We start from the raw sequence: 22118 nt of genomic DNA, 5'->3' as shown, positions 1-22118 counted from the left end.
TATCTTTGTGCGAGGTATAATTACAGCATAATTGTATTGCAGGGGGATTATCATATCCATCTGCAGGGGTGCAGTGGGTCCCGACTCTCTCTCTCTCTCTCTCTCTCTCTCTCTCTCTCTCTCTCTCTCTCTCTCTCTCTCTATGGATGACAGTGCCCGACCACACAGGTTCTCTGATGTGTCAGACACTGGAAAGGGAAGATACTGGACGTGTGGAATGGTCTACATACTTCCCAGACCTAAACCCTATAGAGCATGCCGGGGATGCTCTTGGCAGACGTGTTTCTCAATGAAAACATACTCCCCAAAGCATGCAAATACTGAAAACTACCTTGAGACAGGCGTGGAACGATATCCCCAAAGGACTCCTCAACAGTTAGGTAGCCAGTGTGGAATGACAGATGCAAAATATGCATTACTGCCTGAGGGAGGCAACCACATTCCGTTATGAGAGGCTGATTTCAACCTTCATGTTTGGAGTCTGACCGGTGCCACCATGAACATTATTTATGTCTGTTATCCTGTGGTGAAATCTGTATCATTTTTAATTATAAATATAGCATTCCACCTCTAGTACTTATGTACTGTGTGTCATGTCATCCATCATTGTGCGCGATTATTCCTGTCCAGCAATGTGTCTTTTCCTTAGTAATTGTCAAACAGTGTAGAAAAAAACTATAATTCCTTTCATCAAATGTCAGCGTTGCACCAGCAATGTTTAATCACATAATGAAGAGGAAAACAAAACAATGCTTATGTGGTGACTGCCAGAACTATTAAAAATGAGACATTTTTGTCAATTAAATTGGATGGTGTGCAGAATTAAACAGTATATACATATACAGGCAGCGCAGTAGTTAGCATACTCGACTCACATTCAGAAGTACGACAGTTCAAACCCCTGTCCAGCCACCCTGATTTAAGTTTTCTATGATTTCCATAGGTAGTGTCAGGCTTTGAAAGGGCATGGCCGATTTCCTTCCCCGTCCTTCCCTTATCTGTGCTTCTGCTCCATCTCTCAATACCTTGTCGTCGACAGGTTGTTAAACACTAGTCTCCTCCTCCTCCACATTTTTCGGCCACTCTGTGATAAAAAGAGTGCTATTTATACTCGTCACTAATTTGTGAATACAAGCAGTACACATTTGCTACATAAAGATTTTCATCGTAAACAACCTAAAATTAAATAGTTCTACCTTAAAGATTTGTTCACGTTGTGTTCAATTGCTATTAAGTACAGTTACAGTTAAATAGATCAATTGTCTCATAATTTTTTGCTGTAGGACACCGCTGCCCCAGGGAACTTTCACTACAAGGAGGATAAACAGCGAAAAACTGATGTGAACATCAACAAATTTGTGTTTAAATGTTAACAGCTATCTGAAGATGAACCTGTCGATTCAAAACCAGTATCGGCACTTTTGCGTAAATAAATAGTGTTGTTAACAGTGGCTGCTTGCTGTTTTCCTCATTGCAAGGATAAACCTTAATGGAACATTTAAAGCTTTTTTATTTTTTAATTTATTTTTTTATTTTTTTTAAATGTGAATTCGTGTGTAGTCTATTGTTGCTTTATAACTGTTTCATACAGAAATATTTTCGCATACACACCACCACATTTACCTTTGACAAATAAGCAATAAAACAAGCAATGCAGTATACTTCGCTGCACACAATAGGATGTTCAGTTTTGGCATAGAGGCAATTGCCACATTGAGTGACATTTTGTACTACCTTGGGTATTATTTCACAAGTATTCAACAGCTTGGAATCTGTTGGCTATGTGGGCCCCTAATGATGGTGAAAGTTTGTGTTTAAAGTAATTTTCCTGTAAGTATACGTTTGCAATTCTGTCTTGAAAAAACATCTTCTGTATTTGAACTAAAGTACAAGACCTTTGTGTACACCCAGTCACAAATGTACCAATGTGTCCCTTTAAGACACCTGCATGTGTCAGCTGAAGCTGTACAATGAACACCATACGTGATGAATCAAAATTGTCTTGTGATCAGTATTACACACATACATTTTCATCCATGGAGTGAAGTAGAGACTTCGACTCATCTGACCAAAATAATAGGTTGCTACTTGCAGTAGAGATGACATGTGGAGTTGGAGACAGGCACAATGAAAAGACTGTTAAAACATTGAGATTTCAGCCGAACTTGACTTACACACACATTTGCACAAGCAAGCACACCTCACTCATACATGACTCTCTCTCTGGGAGAAGCTAGAGATAGCTGTCGTGTGTGTGTCAGGTGTGCTTGTTTGTGTGAATGAATGTGTGGGTGTTTTTCTTTCTAAATGTACATGTGATCACTATCTCTGAGAGCTGATATTCCAACTTGAACTTCCCATTATTGAACATACTTTTTTATGGTTTTCAACCAACTTTGGCACTATTATCACAGCAGGCAAGTTTCTTCCACTGCTGGTGTCAGTGACTCACCCATGATTACTAGGAATTTCCGGGAAGGTAAAAAGGAAAGTGCAGACAATGCAATTTGGCGTAGATTATTATTGCATCCATAGTAATACATTGTGTCAACTTATAATTCTCTCTCTACTAAGTGGTACTGTGTGACATTTTAAATGAAATGGAATTTCCAGAGAAGTGATATTTTACAGACTAATTGAAGCACGTGATGTCACTATTATTGAAACATTGTGAAGCTGCCATTTTCATAGTGGTATCCAATTCAGCTCATTCCATTTTATTCTTTTCTGAATGCAATCTTCTGTAATATGATAATACCAGATTTACATGGAATTTTATACACAGAAAACTTTGTGCTGACTAGTCTGTCAAATATTTTGCTCTTTCTGACATTGAATCATTGGTTGCATGTCATGTGTTCTTGAGATGGAGAGCTTGCTAACAGTACTTAAATGATGTGTGCCTACACTATATTATTACCATACCAGAAAAGCTCAGTTAGCTAATGTCACGATTATTTGTCAGAATGCCCATCTCGGGTTAGTGTGCTCTTTGAGTATGTTTACCAGTTTCCCGGTGGTCATGGAATTAGATGCGCACCAGTATCAGTATCAGCCTATATTTAGCAAGAGACTCATACAGTGGACAAAGGCAGTGTCACTTTGATGTGTGTTGTCCCCAGAATATGCTTCAGCAAAGCACAAGGTGGCGAATTTGGCTATGGTGGCACATGGTTGTTGGCCTGGCAAGTGGCCTCAGTGAATAGCAGTGGCAGCAGCCTTGTGGACTTGAGATTGGCATAAGGTGTTTCCCCAGCAGTGCACCAGATGACCAGCAGCTCTGGCAGTGCGCCAGGTGCGAGCCACACTGGAGTGCAGGCTTCAAACCTAAGACCCCTTGGGACACGCAGGTGCTGGTTCAGGACATCCAGGAGGTGACCCCCATTTGATGGATGCCGCTTGAGCCCTGATAGCATCAGGTCTAGCAGTGGCCCAAAGACCAGCAGCTAGCAGATGATTCATCTAAACATTGATTGATACTGGTTGGTGCACATGGGATGGTCAGCTGGTATGGATTATGTCTTGACATAAGCATCTGTTGAAGAAAGCTACTTTCAGTCATTTGGCCTCACTTTATTATGGCAAGGAGCTGCTTTTGATCGCATTGCCAACCGAGGCAGTTGTGGGCCCCAGTGTGGGATAATCCAGGTCACAGCTGTGGAGGCCTGGTCCTTGCACAGTGCCATACCAATGATGTTCCATTTCTGGCAGCATGATTCCATGTGCAGAAAGCTGGCCTTCCTCACCGTGGGCTGTGAAGTCTGACGAGGGGATGTTAGCACAACAGTATGTGATGAGAAATCAGCTGTCTCTTAATAAATTTTTGAGTTTAACTTTCAAGTCAGAAGGCTTAAATTTATCCTTAGGACGACAAGACCCCTAGTGACAAAAATAGACTAATTTTGTGCATTAAATAATAAGGTATGACGTAGTGAAGCAAAGGTAGAAATGTAGGCTAGTCACTTGTAACTCATCTCAGGATAGTGAAAGTGTTCAGTTACAAGATTTCCCTGAGATTTGCAGGTTTTCTTTTAATGACATTCCTAATTTTCCTGAACTAATTATTGTTATAGTTTTCAATAGCACACGTTTTTTGCAAGTTACCACATAAACTGCTACTGGTTAACCCAAATACAAATAGGCTTTACAATTTTATCAACAGTTCCATAAGTTATAAGGTCTTGTTGCTCTTGCAAATTCTTTATTGTCATCCGTCACTATTCATGTCATTGTTTGATAACCTATAATCCTCAAGTATATAAGATATCCTCATAGGAACATAATTGGTTTGTTTCCTGTCCAATGTACTGTGCTGATCTACAAAAGAAGCATGTAGAGACAGGGATCCAATTTTTCAGAAAATGGACATGAAGCTTTAGGGGCCTGCAGCCCACAATGAAGATAATGCAAGCTGATAAGTAAGATGGAGGTAGTATGAGTGAACAGTAAAAGCTACAATAATTCAGTCCTTCTCTTCACCTTTCCTGATGTAATGTTATAACAATTCTTTTGAAAGTATAATGTCAGACTTATTTGTAAGAAATGACTTAGAAAATTTTTGTCTGCACAGTGTCTCAGAATTCCATGATTCTTTTAGACTATTTCAAGATTTCCATGACTTTAATGGTAAAATCCATTTCCGTTAGCATTCCCATATTCCATACAAATTGCCACACCGTTATTTGAATTTAAGTATTATAAATCTTGTTTATATTGCAATCTATTACTTCATCTGAAAGTATCATTAACTTGTCAGTTTTGATGGTAACTTGTCTTGACATGCAAATCATGACACTTCAGGGGGGTTTGCATTGCAGCAGTGGTTGGCTATGCTGTATTTGTAATTTGAAACAAACTAGGATATAATTTAGCTTTGCAGTTAATGATAATTAAAATTACTAACCTGCAACAAGATTAATTTCCAAATTACTTTGTTAATTTTACCTGAATTTGATGCTGAATTCTGGTGCCTTGATAAATTGAATGACAAAATGTATATTAGTGAACTTCATCACTACAAAATTTTGTGTGCAATGACAGTTTTAAATAAGTTAAGACAACAAAATAATTGAATGTATACAAGTTATGTTACTACAAAGAATGATTTCTCTCTGGACCTGCTGGAAGTTGAAATAAAAGCTGGGCTCTGCTTCTTTTAAATTTTTATCATTGATTGCTATACATAAATCTTTAAAGGTGATTTATTTCTAATGCTGATTATCACTGTGATACTATAGCTGTCTGATATGGATGATAACTTTCGCTGTGGGGAAAAATCCAATAATATCAAGCTTCTTCAATTCTTAACTCCTTTCTTTCACTAAAATTATTGTTGCATTAAGTTTAGCGTACTAGGAACAGTTTACAAATCCTAGCGATATGTTAACTTGTAAAGTGAATTGAAGACCTTCCCATGATGTCATCACTATCATGTTTAAGCCTTGAAACGGGGAACATAGTAATAATAGTGTGCACTCCAGTATTCTCACAAATGCTACAGTCTTACACTATACATCTATACACCAAAGCCCTACATAGCAGAAAAGATAGTTGCAGTACCAAGTAATGCCATCAGGCCATCCTCTGGCATGCATTCGCATTCGTTATACTCTTTTTTTCCAAATAGTTGTGTCATAGTTAATATTTCTTTATACTGTTCACATTATTGCAGAAATTTTCATCTAATAATACATTAATTCATATTGTTGCACTTTTGCTTCTTCATATTTGGTGTTGTTGTTGTTGTTGTTGTTGTTGTTGTTTTAGTCTTCAGTCCGAAGACTGGTTTGATGCCGCTCTCTACGTTGCTCTATCCTGTGCGAGCCTCTACATCTCCAAATAACTAGTGCATCCTGCTTACTGTATTCATCTCTTGCTCTCCCCCTACAATTTTTACCCCCACCACCACCCCCCGCGGTAAAGTTGTGCCACAAATTTCTTGTCTCCCCAATTCTGTTCAGTACCACCTCATTAGTTAGCATGATCTACCCACTTAGTCGTCAACATTCTTCTGTAGCACCACATTTCGAAAGCTTCTATTTTCTTTTTGTCTAAATTGCTTATCATCTGTGTTTCATTTCCGTATCTGGCTATTATTTGTTGTAAAATCTTGAATCCCACTCCAACCAGCAATGTGTCCTACCTGCTGTAATTTACACATAATTGGCTTACCTAACTTTTAAATTTTGCTTGCATGCTCATTAACACTTTTTGTCAGCACTGTCATTCTTATTTGCCAGGTGAAACATAAAAATTTGGACCATGTGTATGAGCTGACAGTGCACACAGTTGTACTTGTAGAATAGTACCAGCAATAGTTTTAATCAAGAAAACTTAAAGATCTACAGTCTCATTATTATTGAAGTGAAATTTAGTAATGTCAACAGCAAGCCACTGCAAGTTCCTGTGAAGGCATTTGCCTCTACCACTTTCCATCTTTGGACTGTGAGGTAACAACATGTACTACTTCAAACTGGAATGTGGCATGACCTAGTCAGATGACATTTTTAGAACCTGTTGCAGCTAGGACTGTGTTTTACTTTCTCAGTAATAAATTGTAGACCTTTTATTTGCTTTTCTTGATCAAAACTGTTGCTCATTGAGTCTTAAACAAGTCCAGTTGTGTGCAATGTCAGCTCATGCAGATGGTCCAAACTTTTATGCTTCACTTGGCAGCACCATCAGCTGTGTGGAGCTGTACTACTGCTCTGCCTCCTTGTTTCTCCTATTATGTAAAAAAGAGTCCATTATGAGTAATAATAAATTATTTTTGATGTATTGAGTTTGTTTCTTTGTGGAATAAGTTTTTAGAGCGAGTTGAAAACTCTCATGTTAACAAATAATGGTCTTGTCAATTCCCCTTATTTGCAGGTTAGTAATAAACAAATTCACATCTTTAATAGAACGACAACCTAACCATGCTCGACGAAAGGTACTGGCGGGAATTGTGATGACCACAGGACCACAGATGGAAGACGCAAAAGTGATCTGTGTTACAACTGGAACCAAATGTGTAAATGGTGAACATATGAGCGTAAATGGTGCAGCACTTAATGACACACATGCCGAAATTGTGGCACGCCGCTGTCTTTGTGACTTCCTCTTCGCACAACTGGAATTACATGCTGATGAAAGTATGTAGCATCAATCAGTACTTTGTGATTAAGAGTTAAATGCATCAATATAATCTATTTTACAGTACGTTCTATAAATAAACCTTGTTATTGAAATATGTCCTTTGTAATTCAAGGCACAGCACAGGATTCTATCTTCAGTTTTAATCCAGTGGGGTATTATCAACTGAAGGAAAACATAAAATTTCATTTGTATATTAGCACAGCTCCATGTGGTGATGCAAGGTAAGTAACGAGAAACTGTATATTTTTGAAAACAATTATAATGTAAAGCTGTTAGCTAGTGGCTCTTCTCTTCTCTTCCCTTCTCACAATCTTTGTCGTGATAGTTCTGTGACTTACGTTTGATGTGTGGTCACTAGTAAGGAGAAGTTCAAACACCCACACCTTCTCCTCTCCCCTCCTTTTATTATCCACATGTAATCACAGTACTTATGAAATAGATTCAATTGTCTAATGTTTCTGTCTTCTTCTTCTAATTCTTCTTCTACTATTCAGTGACATTCAGATCACTTACAGCTCTGTTACTGTTGTCGTCATTGCAGTGTTTTTAGGACTTTTATGTGAATTACATTAAGCTATCTTTTATTTGCAGTTGCAAAATATGAGAAGACGGTTTTGGAACTTCCAGTCCTGTCATAGAAATTGTAAAGTGAATTGTTAAGAGGGAAACCAGAAGATATCACACATAGTGTAATGTTGAGTGAGAGTTGTGTAGAATTTTTTATATATTTCATAAATCTAAAGAAAACCTTGCAATGGCTGTTTTCTGTTATTAAAGGTACAAATTGTGGTCACTGAGATAACAAACTTTGTGTGCCACCACACCACCAGCAAATGGGGAACATAATTTGTCACAGCATAGAATTAATGTGACAGCTTAGAAGACAAATAAATATAAAATGAGGATACATATATTGTTTTCTTAAGTGCAAGTATTCCCAGAGTGGGGATTTGGTTATGCAGGTATGCCATGCAGAGAACTCAGTACTGCCAGGAATTTTTTTCCTGGTTGGAGGACTGGAACAGGGTCCAGTCAGCCTCATTGTGCCAATTGGAAAGCTGCCTGAATGAGAAGTAGCAGCTCTCCAGGGTTTGGAAAGTCAACAAAGGCTGACCACATGGGCCTCCTACATCTTCAAGTCACATCAAAAATCACCAACTGGTATCTTAGATTTAAAGGATGCATCCTCATAAAAAAGAAATAGCTTTTTCTAAAAAGTTGTTTTATTCAGCTTATGATCACACATGGTGAACATAATAAAGGAAGTTAAGAAAAAACATCTTAAATATTGTACCCACCACTTTATTTTTAACTGTTCCTCCAGTAGGTTGATAATGCCAAGAACTGACTGAATTGAGGAAATATAGTTCCCAACAGTATCTGGAGTGTGAAGATGATGATGATTATTAGTGTTTTAGGGCGCACAACAGCGAGGTTATCAGCGCCCGTTCCCAAAAGTTCAATTCAGAGCCGAATTGTGAGAGAATGGGTATTGTTCAAATTGCAAGATTGGACACAGCACATCAAAACGGAGATAAAACTGGAGTGTGAAAGTTGGGCTCTCATCACAAGAAAAATTTCTAAACTTGCTTGGCATATGTGATGGTTTCCCATTCTTCAGCACAGAAATCATCATCTACACCAGCTGTTACTGTGCTACATCTATCATTTTCAGAGCAGTCCAATGCAGTATGTTGAGTTACTGCATACCAGGCAACAACAAACATCAGCATAGTCCATAAAATGCTAAGTTTCATTACTGCATGTACCTCAAGTAATGAAGTTGACTTCTTTGTAGTGGAAATATTTAATTTTCTTTTATGAGAGTAAATAATGCAAAACTTTAATCCTGGGATTAAATTCTTCTTATGCCCTCTTCGTAAGATATAACCTATGAAGTAACCTTGTAAAAATTTTCTGCAGTTATCCAAACATAATTGTCAGTATTAATATACAACAGTGTTGTCAATTTTCTTTACTCCTTTTTGTCTCTATCGCATATTTCCTCCAAATAGAGAAAATTTCTGATGTAATTAAATTGTAAAAGATCCCAGTTTCACCTAAATGACATTTTTCTGGACTCTTATTCTTGCATCAGTTGTGGCAAAGTATTTTTCTTTCAGTATTCATAGTTCCACATTTTCCATTAAATTATGTGTTGTTTTAAACCTATTTTTTTCAGCTTTGTCTTTAGGCTGGTTTGATCAGTGCTGGATTTACCAGCAGGATGAGTAGGTAGGAGTCTAGGGCGGCAGATTTTAGGGACAGCAAATTGGGGCCAAAATCTGTTTCATGTTTTACAGAAATTAAAAAGATTCATATTTATGTACCTAAATGTTAAGAGGCCCACACAAACAATTAAAGGTCTAATATGTTTCACCACTTAGATAAAGTTTTCTACAATTTGCGTAGTTGCGTATGCTTGCGGCATGGGAACAAGTGACGTGACCATTTGCTACGTGTGTCAAGCGCATTGATTGTATGAAAACGGTGTGCCTGCTGCAGGAACCAAAGCGGGGTTCTGCTGTTGTAGGCATATACCATATGGCATCCTTGAGTTTGACATTTTAAGTGGAGGGAGGGGGGGGGGAGATGGAATGCGGGTTAATGCTCTTAGATTCCAGGGTTCCACCATTTCCCTTGGACCTGTGCCCACTGCTCTACGCTCACCAGGGAAAGAAATGAAAACTCTGATTTGTGCCTTGAACTGAGATTGAAACAGGTATGCTGAGCAAATGAATGCATGAATCTTAGAAATGGTGTTATAGGCAAATGCTTAAAAACAGGACATTTCACTATAAACCACAGCTCTTTCAAAATAAAGAATAGAAACGCTCAACAGTGGAGCTTTGGCTACCACTTAACTACAGTATTAGTTGATCATTAAGAATGCAATAATGGAGGAAACATGCATGGAAGGCAGAGGAGATATCTTAGTTGTTATGCCAGCTGTTACTTTTGCTGTCCCCAATATATAGTTGTCATTTTTAATATAATCCATTATGGAGTCGAGGTAGCAGTTGTCATTATACTGGTTATCACTGTTAGCATTCAACCGCGATTCTTATACACATGTTTTAACAACGTGTTTCGAGAGACAATGCTCTCGTCATCAGGTTGTAAAGTCTATGTCATGAAATTAAACGGTCTAAAAAGGCAAAATACCATCACAAATAGTTGGGAAGTCCATAGAGTAAAACAGAATTAAAAGTATATTGGACTGTGGGTCCTCGTCTTACATTGAAGTTGTTGACACAACTCGATGGCTGTCCCATAGCTACCAAGTATGCTATCGCACTGTGCCGGTTCGGGAGCTGTTGTGGACTGATGTGCCTAGGCGTTGTGGCGTGGTTACAGCCGTGTGCTTGACGGTAACGCTATGCTATTGGGCGCCTTATTTCCTTATTGCATTGGTCTTCCATCGTTAGCCTCTCGCAGCTCCGTCAGTGACATGCTACAAGTTTAAAGTCGCATACCTACCCTATAATAATTCTAAAAACCCGCTAAAAAATCTCATTTCTTTAAAATTATCTTGTGCATTTAGTCTATTGCTTTGCTTCTTTTCACGAATAGCTATCTCGAATTCCTCTAGTAAATCAAGTTTCCTCCCTTTCTTTTCTACATGCAATATTTCTACGTTATCTTCTATGCTATTAAGGGGATGGCCTGTTTCATATATATGGTTCGCAACAGCTGATTTGTCATAACTTTTTTACTATTTCCTAGTAAAAAAGTTCAACGACGCACATAATAAAATAGAATTTACCATGGAGTATGAAACTGACAATTGTTTACAGTTCCTGGACCTGAATATAAAAAAGCAGGGCAAAAAACATGCGTTCTCCGTTTACAGAAAACAAACTACGACTGATGCCGTGATCCCGAATGATTCATGCCATCCGCAGGCTTATAAAGAAGCTGCTTTCCATAGTCTCGTGCATAGGGCAGTCAATATACCTATTTTGTCTTTTTAGACCGTTTAATTTCATGACATAGACTTTACAACCTGATGACGAGAGCATTGTCTCTCGAAACATGTTGTTAAAATATGTGTATAAGAATCGCGGTTGAATGCTAACAGTGATAACTAGTTGTTATTTGTTTTAATTTAACTACGTAATTAGTAATGAACAATTTATTTTGTGCAATATTTGTAGTATTGTTATATTTCTGATACTTATATTGTATTTGTGTTATTAATAATGATATTTCTTCTCTTTTAATCCGAAGGATATTTTCTCCTCATGAAGCAGTGTCTCAAGATGACTCCCTGGATAAACATCCCAACAGAAGAGCTCGTGGTCAGCTTCGGACAAAAATAGAGTCTGGAGAAGGTACTATACCAGTTAAATCAAGTGATGGAATTCAGACCTGGGATGGTGTCTTGCAGGTAATCTGCTTGTTATATACTGTTACATGTTATAAGAAACTAGTCAGAGATATTCTTGTGAACTTAAAATTTGTGATGGGTAATGTCTCTACGTAATATGTTAAAATTTTATGATAACTTTATCAACATGATGTAAATAGTTTTGGAAACTCATTGTGTGAGTCAGCTTCTCTTTGAAAGATTGTAACGCTGAAAGTTGTTTGCATCTGAATGCAAAATGAAAGGTGTGATGCATGGTTCTGTTACAAAGATTGACATTGGTTGAAGCTGTGCACATTTTGTACAAAAGTTATTTCACACAAATACACTTTAAAATGCAGTGGGCTCCATGTAAAGTTTGATGAGACATAGTCCAAAGTGTAATGTGAGTAATTATGTCAGTAGGAGGAGTAGAAGTAATTTCACAGAGTTGCCACTGAAGAATCTTATTAATGCTTGTGTCAAACAACTTTTCTGTCATCAAAAATGACCGATAATGAGGCCTGTGCCTCAGATCTATTACACAAAATTTATTTAAGTGGCTATTAAGAAATGTATTTTTTCCATTTAATCAGCAGCATTGGTTGAAAAGCAACCATATTTACTACTAATTGGTTGTGTGTGTAATTCTGGAAGTAGATTTTTCATCAGTAAAGAATGTATAACAGAGATGTATTTAAGATGAGTATTAAACAATGGAAAGTCCAGTATGGAATGTAGCAGTATTATGAAAAGGAAAGTTGCTACTCACCATATAGCTGTGATGCTATAGTCGCAGATAGGCACAACAAAAAGACTGTCACAAATAAAGCTTTCTGCCACTAAGGCCTTTGTCAGGAGCAACAACACCAACACACACACACACACACACACACACACACACACACACACACCCGCGCGCTCAAACACAACTTGAACTCACGACTGCAGTCTCAGACAACTGAAACCACACTGCTGTCATGTGTATGAGTTGCATTTGTGTGTGTGTGTGTGTGTGTGTGTGTGTGTGTGTGTGTGTGAAATGTCTATTACTGACAAAGGCCTTAATGACCGAAAGCTTTATTTGTGGCAGTCTTTTTGTTGTGCATATCTGCAACTCCAGCATCTCCACTATAAGATGAATTTATAGTTTTTCATGTGATATTGTTTTAAAATGCTCCATTGCTAGAGAAACACAGTCCAGCTTTCACAAACCATTTCCATTGAAGGGTTGTTGGAGTGTGTGTGTCTATATATCTAAAAAACCAAAGATGAGGTGACAGCGCTTTTGTTCGGTAAGTCACCTCATCTTTGGTTTTATATATAATTTTTCCCACGTGGAATGTTTCCTTCCATTATATATATATATATATATATATATATATATATATATATATATGGTTATAATAGAGGGAAACATTCCACGTAGGAAATATATATCTAAAAACAAAGATGATGTGACTTACCAAATGAAAGTGCTGGCAGGTCGACAGACACACAAACAAACACAAACATACACACAAAATTCAAGCTTTCGCAACAAACTGTTGCCTCATCAGGAAAGAGGGAAGGAGAGGGAAAGACGAAAGGATGTGGGTTTTAAGGGAGAGGGTAAGGAGTCATTCCAATCCCGGGAGCGGAAAGACTTACCTTAGGGTGAAACAAGGACGGGTATACACTCGCACACACACACATATCCATCCACACATATACAGACACAAGCAGACATATTTAAAGCCCTTGTGTCTGCAGACATATTTAAAGCCCTTGTGTCTGCTTGTGTCTGTATATGTGTGGATGGATATGTGTGTGTGTGCGAGTGTATACCCGTCCTTGTTTCACCCTAAGGTAAGTCTTTCCGCTCCCGGGATTGGAATGACTCCTTACCCTCTCCCTTAAAACCCACATCCTTTCGTCTTTCCCTCTCCTTCCCTCTTTCCTGATGAGGCAACAGTTTGTTGCGAAAGCTTGAATTTTGTGTGTATGTTTGTGTTTGTTTGTGTGTCTGTCGACCTGCCAGCACTTTCATTTGGTAAGTCACATCATCTTTGTTTTTAGATATATATATATATATATATATATTTTTTTTTTTTCACATAGATTAACCTGTGTTAAATTTATGACATAAATACTTTTAGAGAGCCTGGCATTAATAGGCATTTTGAATTATTGCAGGGACAGAGGCTTTTAACTATGTCATGTTCTGACAAAATTGCGAGGTGGAATGTTGTTGGTGTGCAGGGGGCTTTGCTATCCCATTTCATTGAACCTGTTTACCTAGAAAGTATTGTACTTGGCAGCCTTTTTCACCCAAGTCACATGTATAGGTAATGTATGATGATATATTTGTGTTACGGCATAAGTTTCTACTTGTTTATTAACTGTTTTCTTCTACGTACAGAGCTATCTGTGGAAGAATCGAAAGTACTATACAAGGGTTGCCACCTCCGTATAGATTAAACAAACCTCTTATGAGTCTTATAACATCACCTGAAGTTCGTCAACCTGGAAAAGCACCAAATTATAGTGTCAACTGGACTGTAGGTATGGATATTTATCATTCTTTTATTTCTACACTGAAGTGGTACATCTTATGTTACATCTCTGGTCTAAAATCTCTCTTCGTTATACATTTTCACAGAATTTAAATTGTGAAAAGAAAAATTTTGAAGCTTTGTATGAAGAAAGTGTTCCTCTAAATTAGTTTTGGACAATTCATATAATGTCTGTTAAGAAATGCAGTTTTTAGACTATAAAAGAAACTCCAATGCAGATGAGTACGCTTGACACCTAACAGTATTAGCTTGCTACTTACGTAATTGACTAGGCGTCTGGTATGTACCATTGTAACTAAAATACTACAGTAATACACTGTAAGTGCAAATTTACATTTTGTGACCATTTTCTCGTAGGACTACAATCTGAAAATTTAATTAACACAATAGTTTTGTTTCTTCTTCAAACATGAGGAAACAAAAATTTTATTATTTCTCAAAACAAAAAGTTGTTGGTACTGTGTTGTTATAACTTCTTGATTCATCTTCCACCTAAACTAGTACAGGGTGTATACTCCGCAGGAAATCTGGGAGAAATCTGTGAAATACCAGGGAATATTTTAGGATTCTGGGAATTTTTCATTATACTAGTTTTCATTTGAATTTCTGTCATTTTGACTGTTAAGAACTGACACTCTAACAAAAAATTTTACTTTGATACACTACTGCAGAATAATACTGCAGCAGTAAAACATAATTGAGAGAATAACAGCAAAATAAAACTTCAGTTGCAAACAAAGTGTGCTATTTATAACAACAAAACACGGTGCTCATACAAGCGTCTGCAGACAGCAAAATGTGTCGGAGGCTTTATGATGAAAACTATACAATACTTCGGAACAACAAACTACTTTCAGCGAGTGTGACATCACACTGTTTACATTGCTAACAGATTATGGAAAAATATTGTGAATGGTGGATTTAGGAGTGTTACTTTCACAGTAAATTTCCTTTTACTCAAGAGGAACTATTTACTTGAAAGAACGTGTGCTTGAATTTCTTAAAATTGTGGAGAGTTTAACTCTTTCAAAACTTAATACTTTGAGACCAGCCACATAGAAAAATTTTGGGCTCAGAAGACCAGCCATTTGTGCCATCATTTAAACTTTTGCTGGCACATACGTGTTTGATGTATCTTAAACGATAATACACACCAAAATTAGTTATTTCATAAATTTCAAATTATACAGTAATGATGGCAAAAAGTTCTTGAGCAATTTTACATGTAAATGGCTTTCCTATGGAAAAGTCAAAATGCTCAATGCTACATGTATTCTGCCAGGTGATCCATGAAATGTTTGGTGCACAGCAGTGAAATTTGCGTTCGTGCTTATCAGAAATATTGAGCTGTTGCAATAAGCTTTGCTCTTAGGATCCTGCATAACTATGTGCTTGGAAAAAAAAAAGCAAAAAAGTTTTGACAACCAGTATTATACGTGGAAGCTTAGCTTTTCTTGATGAAAAATGAAATGAAATGAAATGTCGTGTGACGAGGGCCTCCCGTCGGGTAGACCGTTCGCCTGGTGCAAGTCTTTCGATTTGACGCCACTTCGGCGACTTGCGCGTCGATGGGGATGAAATGATGATGATTAGGACAACACAACACCCAGTCCCTGAGCGGAGAAAATCTCCGGCCCAGCCGGGAATCGAACCCGGGCCCTTTGGATTGACAGTCTGTCGTGCTGACCACTCAGCTACCAGGGGCGGACTTCTTGATTAAAAATATCATCTAGTAATCATATTTCGCAAAACAAGAATACGTATTATCACGCCATATTTTCCCTAATTCAAAGTTGACTACCATGCCACTCAGAGAACTACTGTGGTCTGTTTTTCTGTATTGTAGCATGAGCATCGCACTTGTTATATTTTCGTGTTCAGTGTACAGAAACTACCATGCTTTAGTTTGTGAATTCATATTTATACTTTTGTAATACCAAAATATGCGGTGTACATGTTGCTGTGCATTAAAGATATTCCCAGAATGTGTTGTTCTGTGCCGAGAGTGCCGGGAATTCTATGCCAGTATATAAAACCTTTACCATTTAAAGGATTGATACGTTCTACAGCTCCGAGGGAACGTATATTATCACGTAACATGGAAAAAAAATCTTCTTTCACCTGGAAAAAGTGCATTTTCAACCAGAAAAGTGTCTTTTTAACCGGGAAACCCAGGAAAAATCCAGAAGTTTATTTCTTGCCTATGTATACACCCTGTAGTATGAGAAAAAAAGAAGCAACAGCATTTGATGATTAGATTTAAAAGTGCTGTTGAGTTTGACATTTGCAATGCGTTGAAAGAATCTGTTAGCTGAATTCCTACTGAGTAAGTTTTGTGTTCGTGAGGTCCTTGATTTGATTTCCACTAGTTTTCCTTCTACTATCTTGTATAAATCCTATATGTATCATAAAATGGAAATGTTTATTAAAACACACACACATACAGACACTAGCAGAGATATCTGCAGAATACAAACTGATCTTCCCTGAGGTCAGCTTCTATCAGTTTTTCCATTCGCCTGTAAAGAATTTTTGTCAGTATTTTGCAGCTGTGACTTATGAAACTGATAGTTCGGTAATTTTCATATATGTCAACACCTGCTTTCTTTGGGATTGGAATTATTATATACTCCTTGAAGTCGGAGGGTATTTCGCCTGTCTCTTACATCTTGCTCACCAGATGGTAGAGTTTTGTCAGGACTGGCTCTCCCAAGGCTATCAGTAGTTCTAATAGAATGTTGTTTACTCCCAGTGCCTTGTTTCAACTTAGGTCTTTCAGTGCTCTGTCAAATTCTTCACGCAGTATCATATCTCCCACCTCATCTTCACCTATGTCCTCTTCCATTTCGATAATATTGCCTTCGAATACATCGCCCTCTTACAGACCCTCTATATACTCCTTCCACTTATTTGTTTTCCTTTCTTTGCTTAGAACTGGTTTTCCATCTGAGCTCTTGATATTCATACAAGTGTTTCTCTCTTCTCCAAAGGTCTCCTTAATTTTCCTGTAGGCAGTGTCTATGGTACCCTTAGTGACAGATGCCTCTACATCCTTACATTTGTCCTCTAGCTATCTCTTCTTAAACCTTTTCTGAGACGTTTGCATTCCTTTTTGCTTGCTTCATTTCCTGAAATTTTATATTTTCTCCTTTCACCAATTAAATTCAGTATCTCTTCTGTAACCCAAGGATTTCTACTATTGTAAACACAAACGACCAAGTACTGTTCCAAATGTTCGGTAGTAAGATTGTGTTATCGATTGCTCAAAACATTTTTATAAGCAGGAAAAGGACTGTTCTACATCAACTGAGGTAACTGGGCAGTATTTGAATTTGGGTGCTATCTTGGCACTTATTGTTTCTGGTAAAAGTTCACCCGTCCCATTAATAAAATTATCAATTTGACCTAAGGGTACAAAGCCTGGGTTATTGTAAGTTATCTTGGGAATACTTCTGGCAATGAGTAGTTCACTAGAATATTTTATTCATTAACTGAATAGATTCATTCCATGCCTAACCTTGAGTTTCAAGCCTTTTAACACGTGAAGGTATATGGGATGAATGAGAGATAATTACAGAAATGTCTTTTTTTTAATACTGGAATCATCAAAAGCTTCCTTGCAGTGGCGAAATGCCCAAAGCCTCTGCACTATCAAAGTGATTTACTACCCTTTTAATGGCATCGAAATGTTGATTGTAAAACAACACATCTTCGACCCACATACCCTTATGAGTTACCACTGGTTCGGGAGGCAAAGGCGCATTTGGTACATTTTCTTTGTAGGTCTTGATGCGAGCAGGAGTATTTAGAAACACTTTCTTTATGGATGAAATCAGTTTATTTACATTCACAAACATGGAACATACTTCTTCAGCAAGACAATGTATTCCGTGAGCAAAAGCACGTCACATGAATCAAACTGGGGTAAAAATACTCAGAGGGCTTTTCCTGCTTTGATCATATAGGGAGCAGCATCTGAAATAAACACACACCCTTTCATCTGCAGAAGATTCTGGAAATATTTTTCTAATACCTTTCTTCACAAATCTGGCAATCGTGGAATGGTTCACGTAGAATGATTCTTTGCAGGCCGCTAAATAGGAAGAAGGAGGCTCTTCTTTTAGAGCACCAACAATTAAATTTGCAATGTAACAGTCACAAGTACGCAGGATGCCTTTGAGGATACAGTTTGTAAGTTTGTGAAGAGGAATATTGCTTTCAATGAATGCTTCACATGGATCCATGTTAAACTAAATTTTTTGGTTACCTTTGGACAAATCCCTGCTATTGAAATTTGCTGTTGTCAGAAGTTGTTGTTGTTGTGGTCCTTCCTTCTGTGTTCCTTCGAAGGAAGACTTGTCTTATCATGCTGATCTATTTGAAACTTGTTTTTGCAGGAAACATTTTTCTCTCAAACTCGACAATATAAAACAATTCCGTCATATGTAAATGTTCCAGGATGGTCAGCTATCCACGATACAGCATTCCTTTTTCTGGACATCATTGCGCACAACACGTTACACACTACACGTCGTAAACATGTCCAATTGTGTAGTAGTAAATAGAAAGCTAAACTGAAACAATGGCAGTGTGACTAAAAGCTTGCATAGTTTAATTTAATTGTTGCTGATGTGTTCTGTACAGAGGGAATGAAACGGGGGTGCGGGCGCAGTAGCATTGACTCTGTCTGCCTGTTCCTGTTCCTCTCCTGTAATGATTTTGCTAGGCAGTGACGTCTCTGTCAGCGATTGCACGCAGTTCTAGGTTGCAGTGAATCTGTAGATATCAAAAATAGATTGAGCTAGGGACAGCTCATCTATATTTTTAAAATATTGTAAACATAGAGTGAAAATATGCATAGTCACTAGTTTTTAGTTTAAAATATGCAATAACCGGTGAAAAAGAGCCAAATATGCAAATAATTTGGTCTCTGCTAATCAGTTTCTTTCAGGCTCTTTAATTTTAAATTATATGACTCCTAAATCTTGTATTTATTTGTTTTTCTCATATTACATTTGATAAGGGTAATATTATGTCTTTTAATTTACTTGGTTTGTATCTACATCTTGTAAGACTTTGTTAAATTGTGTTTTCTTTTGTTATTCATTGTAAGCGACTAATATTATCACTTAATTTAGGTATGGAAGGCCCAGAAATAATAAATTCAGTAACTGGAAAGGATGAGAGTGGAACAGCATCAAGGCTTTCCAAGCAATCTTTTTTTACTAGATTCCTGAATCTAGCTGGACGAATAAAAGGCACAACAAAAGTGAACACTGTGAAGCAACCAGCATTGTATTCTGATGCAAAGCTTGCTGTACGTGAATATCAGGTGTGTTCATTTTTCTTATTCATTAGTAGCAGAGAGAGTGAATTGCTACTGTTGTGAAGTGAACCACATTCTTCCATTTAAAAATAAGTAGTTGTGATCAGGTTGGCAGTTAATAAGGCTGTGTTTAACCTCTCCTTTCCGCATCATGTTTCCTTTTGCTCCTCTTAGAATAGGAAATAGAAAGGGGAAAAGATCATTAAAAATATCATTCAAACTTGGGTAGAATAAGGATGAGGAAGGAAATTAGCCATTTAGTCTTCAATGAAACCATTGAATTTGCAGTAATCTGTTTTGGAAATGTTCAGAAAACCTAAGCTCAAAAGGCCTGATTAGGTGGTGAACTCTCTCGTCATATGTTCTATCTTCCTCAAAATTATTATAGACCCGTCTCTATTTTCCCATAGCTGTTTCCTGTAGCTCAAAATAGTAAATCCATTCAACTTACTGTAATCACTTGATGCTTCACTACCTTACAATAGTCATTCAGATATGCTGATTTCATTCAATATTACCTTTTTCGAATTTCTTCACATCCCGCTCATTTTTTATGTGTAGTCTTTGGTAGTGTAATTCCCGAGTAGCTTAATTTTCTCCGGCCCTTTCCTATTTCTCGTAAAATATTAGGTCCTCTAGTACCTGTGCCATTAGTTGTACCTATTTTTGTTATACTCAGTTACCTGTCCATCAGTACAGTAAAATTAATTTTGATTTTCAGATGGCAAAGGAGCAGTTGGTCCTTGCATTTGTCAAGGCTGGCTTGGGAACGTGGCTTAAAAAGCCAATTGAACAAGATCAGTTCGAAGTGAATGGGAGTTTAGAACAAAGTAATGAATGACTAATAAGTAAGTTTCATGGAGCCTGCATTACAGGATAGAGCAATCATTCAGCCCCCCATTCCAATGCAACAAGAGTTATTAACAGTAAGAGGTTACTTGACGTCAGTAAAGGGCAGAGGCAGGAACACTGAGATATAATTACTCTTGTGCAAGGACTAAAAATGTACAGCAAAATAGCTGTATTTTTAACCATTGGAAACCCACCTCACTCAACATTTCTTGTCAGTACGGTAATATTGTCAAAAGTCACTAAGACGTCTGTAATTTTCATTCACTTTTATAAAAGTTTCACAAGGCTTATTTTCATTTTTTACAATTTTTAAACTATACATTTTGTTCTGTTTAAATGAACTATTGAAAGACAAGCAACTGTACAAAACTGTTTTTCTATGTTTGTGAATGTTGTAGACAATTGTGGTTATTGGTATGATTTCATGGGTCTGTTCATATAATTGTGTACATACTATGGAATGACAAGTATTTGAAGAAGTTTATTATGACAGTGTATATATATTTTTGTATACTAATTATTTTTATTTTTTTTGTGCATTAAAGCAGTACTTCATATACACACATTTAATGTTTTGCTGGAAAGTGCTTTTCAGCTTATTTCCATTGTCTTTAGTCAAGGACATTCACATTCTCATCTACTTCAACTACCCTCGGCACATGCTTCAGTAGATTTCTTACACTAACTGCTCATGGCTGCCTTATACTCAAAAGTTATTGAATTAGTATCATTTAGTTTTGTGATATTTCAGTATAGGAGTGGTAGGTAATACAGTTGTTCTAAAGGATACCTTAAACATCAGTAAGCTTCTGTACAGTACAATCTACCAAAAGTTCGCATATTACACTAAATTACTTTATATCCTATTCTACAATTTCAATTTTTGCACCCTTGTCTACGTTAAACAATTTCCACAACAACAGATAATTTTGTTAGTAATTATTCACTTCTAAAATAATTTATATGTAGCCGTTGAATTGCATGAACTTCAAATAAACTTGCACAAATCTAACAAACTAAAAAATCTAAATGCCCTCCCTCCCTCCCTCCCCCCCCTCCCCCCCCCGCCCCCCATTTTCACACATAACACGCTACTGCTTCTCTCTCTCTCTTTCTTCTTCTTCTTCTTCTTCTTCTTCTTCTTCTTCTTCTTCTTCCTCCTCTCTTTTTTTAAATATTTTTAAATAACCAAAATACATTATCTCTGATTTACAATGCTAAGTTCTTGTGTCCTTGATTTGACTGATAATGTATGGTGTTGTGATGTGCCATATTTGCACTAATGGCAATCTCAATTTTATTGATAGGATGTTAAGCTGTATAGCAGCATTTTTTCACTTTACATGGTTAGGTGGGGAAGGTATGTCAGCTCAGCGAGTGTTCACGTTTTTTAAAAGTCATTTTAGAAATGTAATTTTTGTACTTTGTAAGAATGATGAAGGATGAGTGAGTGTGTATCACCATAAGACTGAGTTACACTTCTCAGAACATTGCCATTGCTTTCATTTATGTCAGAATTTGTGTTAAATTAGTCATATTGTGCCCATTAACTCACATGTAGTTTTTGTTGCTACCCTTTTTCTGAATATATGGACTTGTACACATGTCATATAGAAAGGAAAATTGGAGGTACAGACATTTCATATTGACGTTTTATATTTCACCTTATGTACTTTAAGGCTTACGAGTCAGTGATGGTAAGATGGCTGTGATGCATTTAAGTATTTAACAATGCTTTCAAAGGAGTGAAGCCTATCTCCGTATTCCTAGTCATGCCCCTCACTATGCTCAAGTTTTAGTGGGACGGTGGGCTGAATGTGTGCTCTATTCTGTAATACACAGACTCTGTGGAAAATGGGATGACTGTTATTCAGCTTGGTTTTATAATTTAGATTTCACA

At 37.2% G+C, this 22118-nt stretch overlaps 1 protein-coding gene across 3 annotated transcripts in view; it reads left to right on the top strand.

Moving 5' to 3' along the window:
* The window catches only part of LOC124785323 (double-stranded RNA-specific editase Adar-like), a 142733-nt gene extending 121474 nt beyond the window's left edge, over positions 1–21259 (top strand). For 2 of the 3 annotated variants that reach the window (XM_047254170.1, XM_047254172.1), the window contains exons 7-13: positions 6871–7133; positions 7250–7358; positions 11368–11527; positions 13661–13812; positions 13887–14029; positions 19179–19372; positions 20088–21258. In XM_047254170.1, the coding sequence (XP_047110126.1) occupies positions 6871–7133; positions 7250–7358; positions 11368–11527; positions 13661–13812; positions 13887–14029; positions 19179–19372; positions 20088–20207 (1141 nt within the window). In that variant the 3' untranslated portion in view covers positions 20208–21258. Of the gene's footprint in view, positions 1–6870; positions 7134–7249; positions 7359–11367; positions 11528–13660; positions 13813–13886; positions 14030–19178; positions 19373–20087 lie in introns of all 3 variants that reach the window. The other variant, XM_047254171.1, reaches the window with a different exon arrangement.
* The last annotated feature ends 859 nt before the right edge of the window (positions 21260–22118 follow it).

The sequence above is a fragment of the Schistocerca piceifrons genome, chromosome 1, assembly GCF_021461385.2.
Source record: "Schistocerca piceifrons isolate TAMUIC-IGC-003096 chromosome 1, iqSchPice1.1, whole genome shotgun sequence".
In the NCBI taxonomy this organism is placed as follows: domain Eukaryota; kingdom Metazoa; phylum Arthropoda; class Insecta; order Orthoptera; family Acrididae; genus Schistocerca; species Schistocerca piceifrons.
This window is presented reverse-complemented; position numbering and strand designations above follow the sequence as displayed.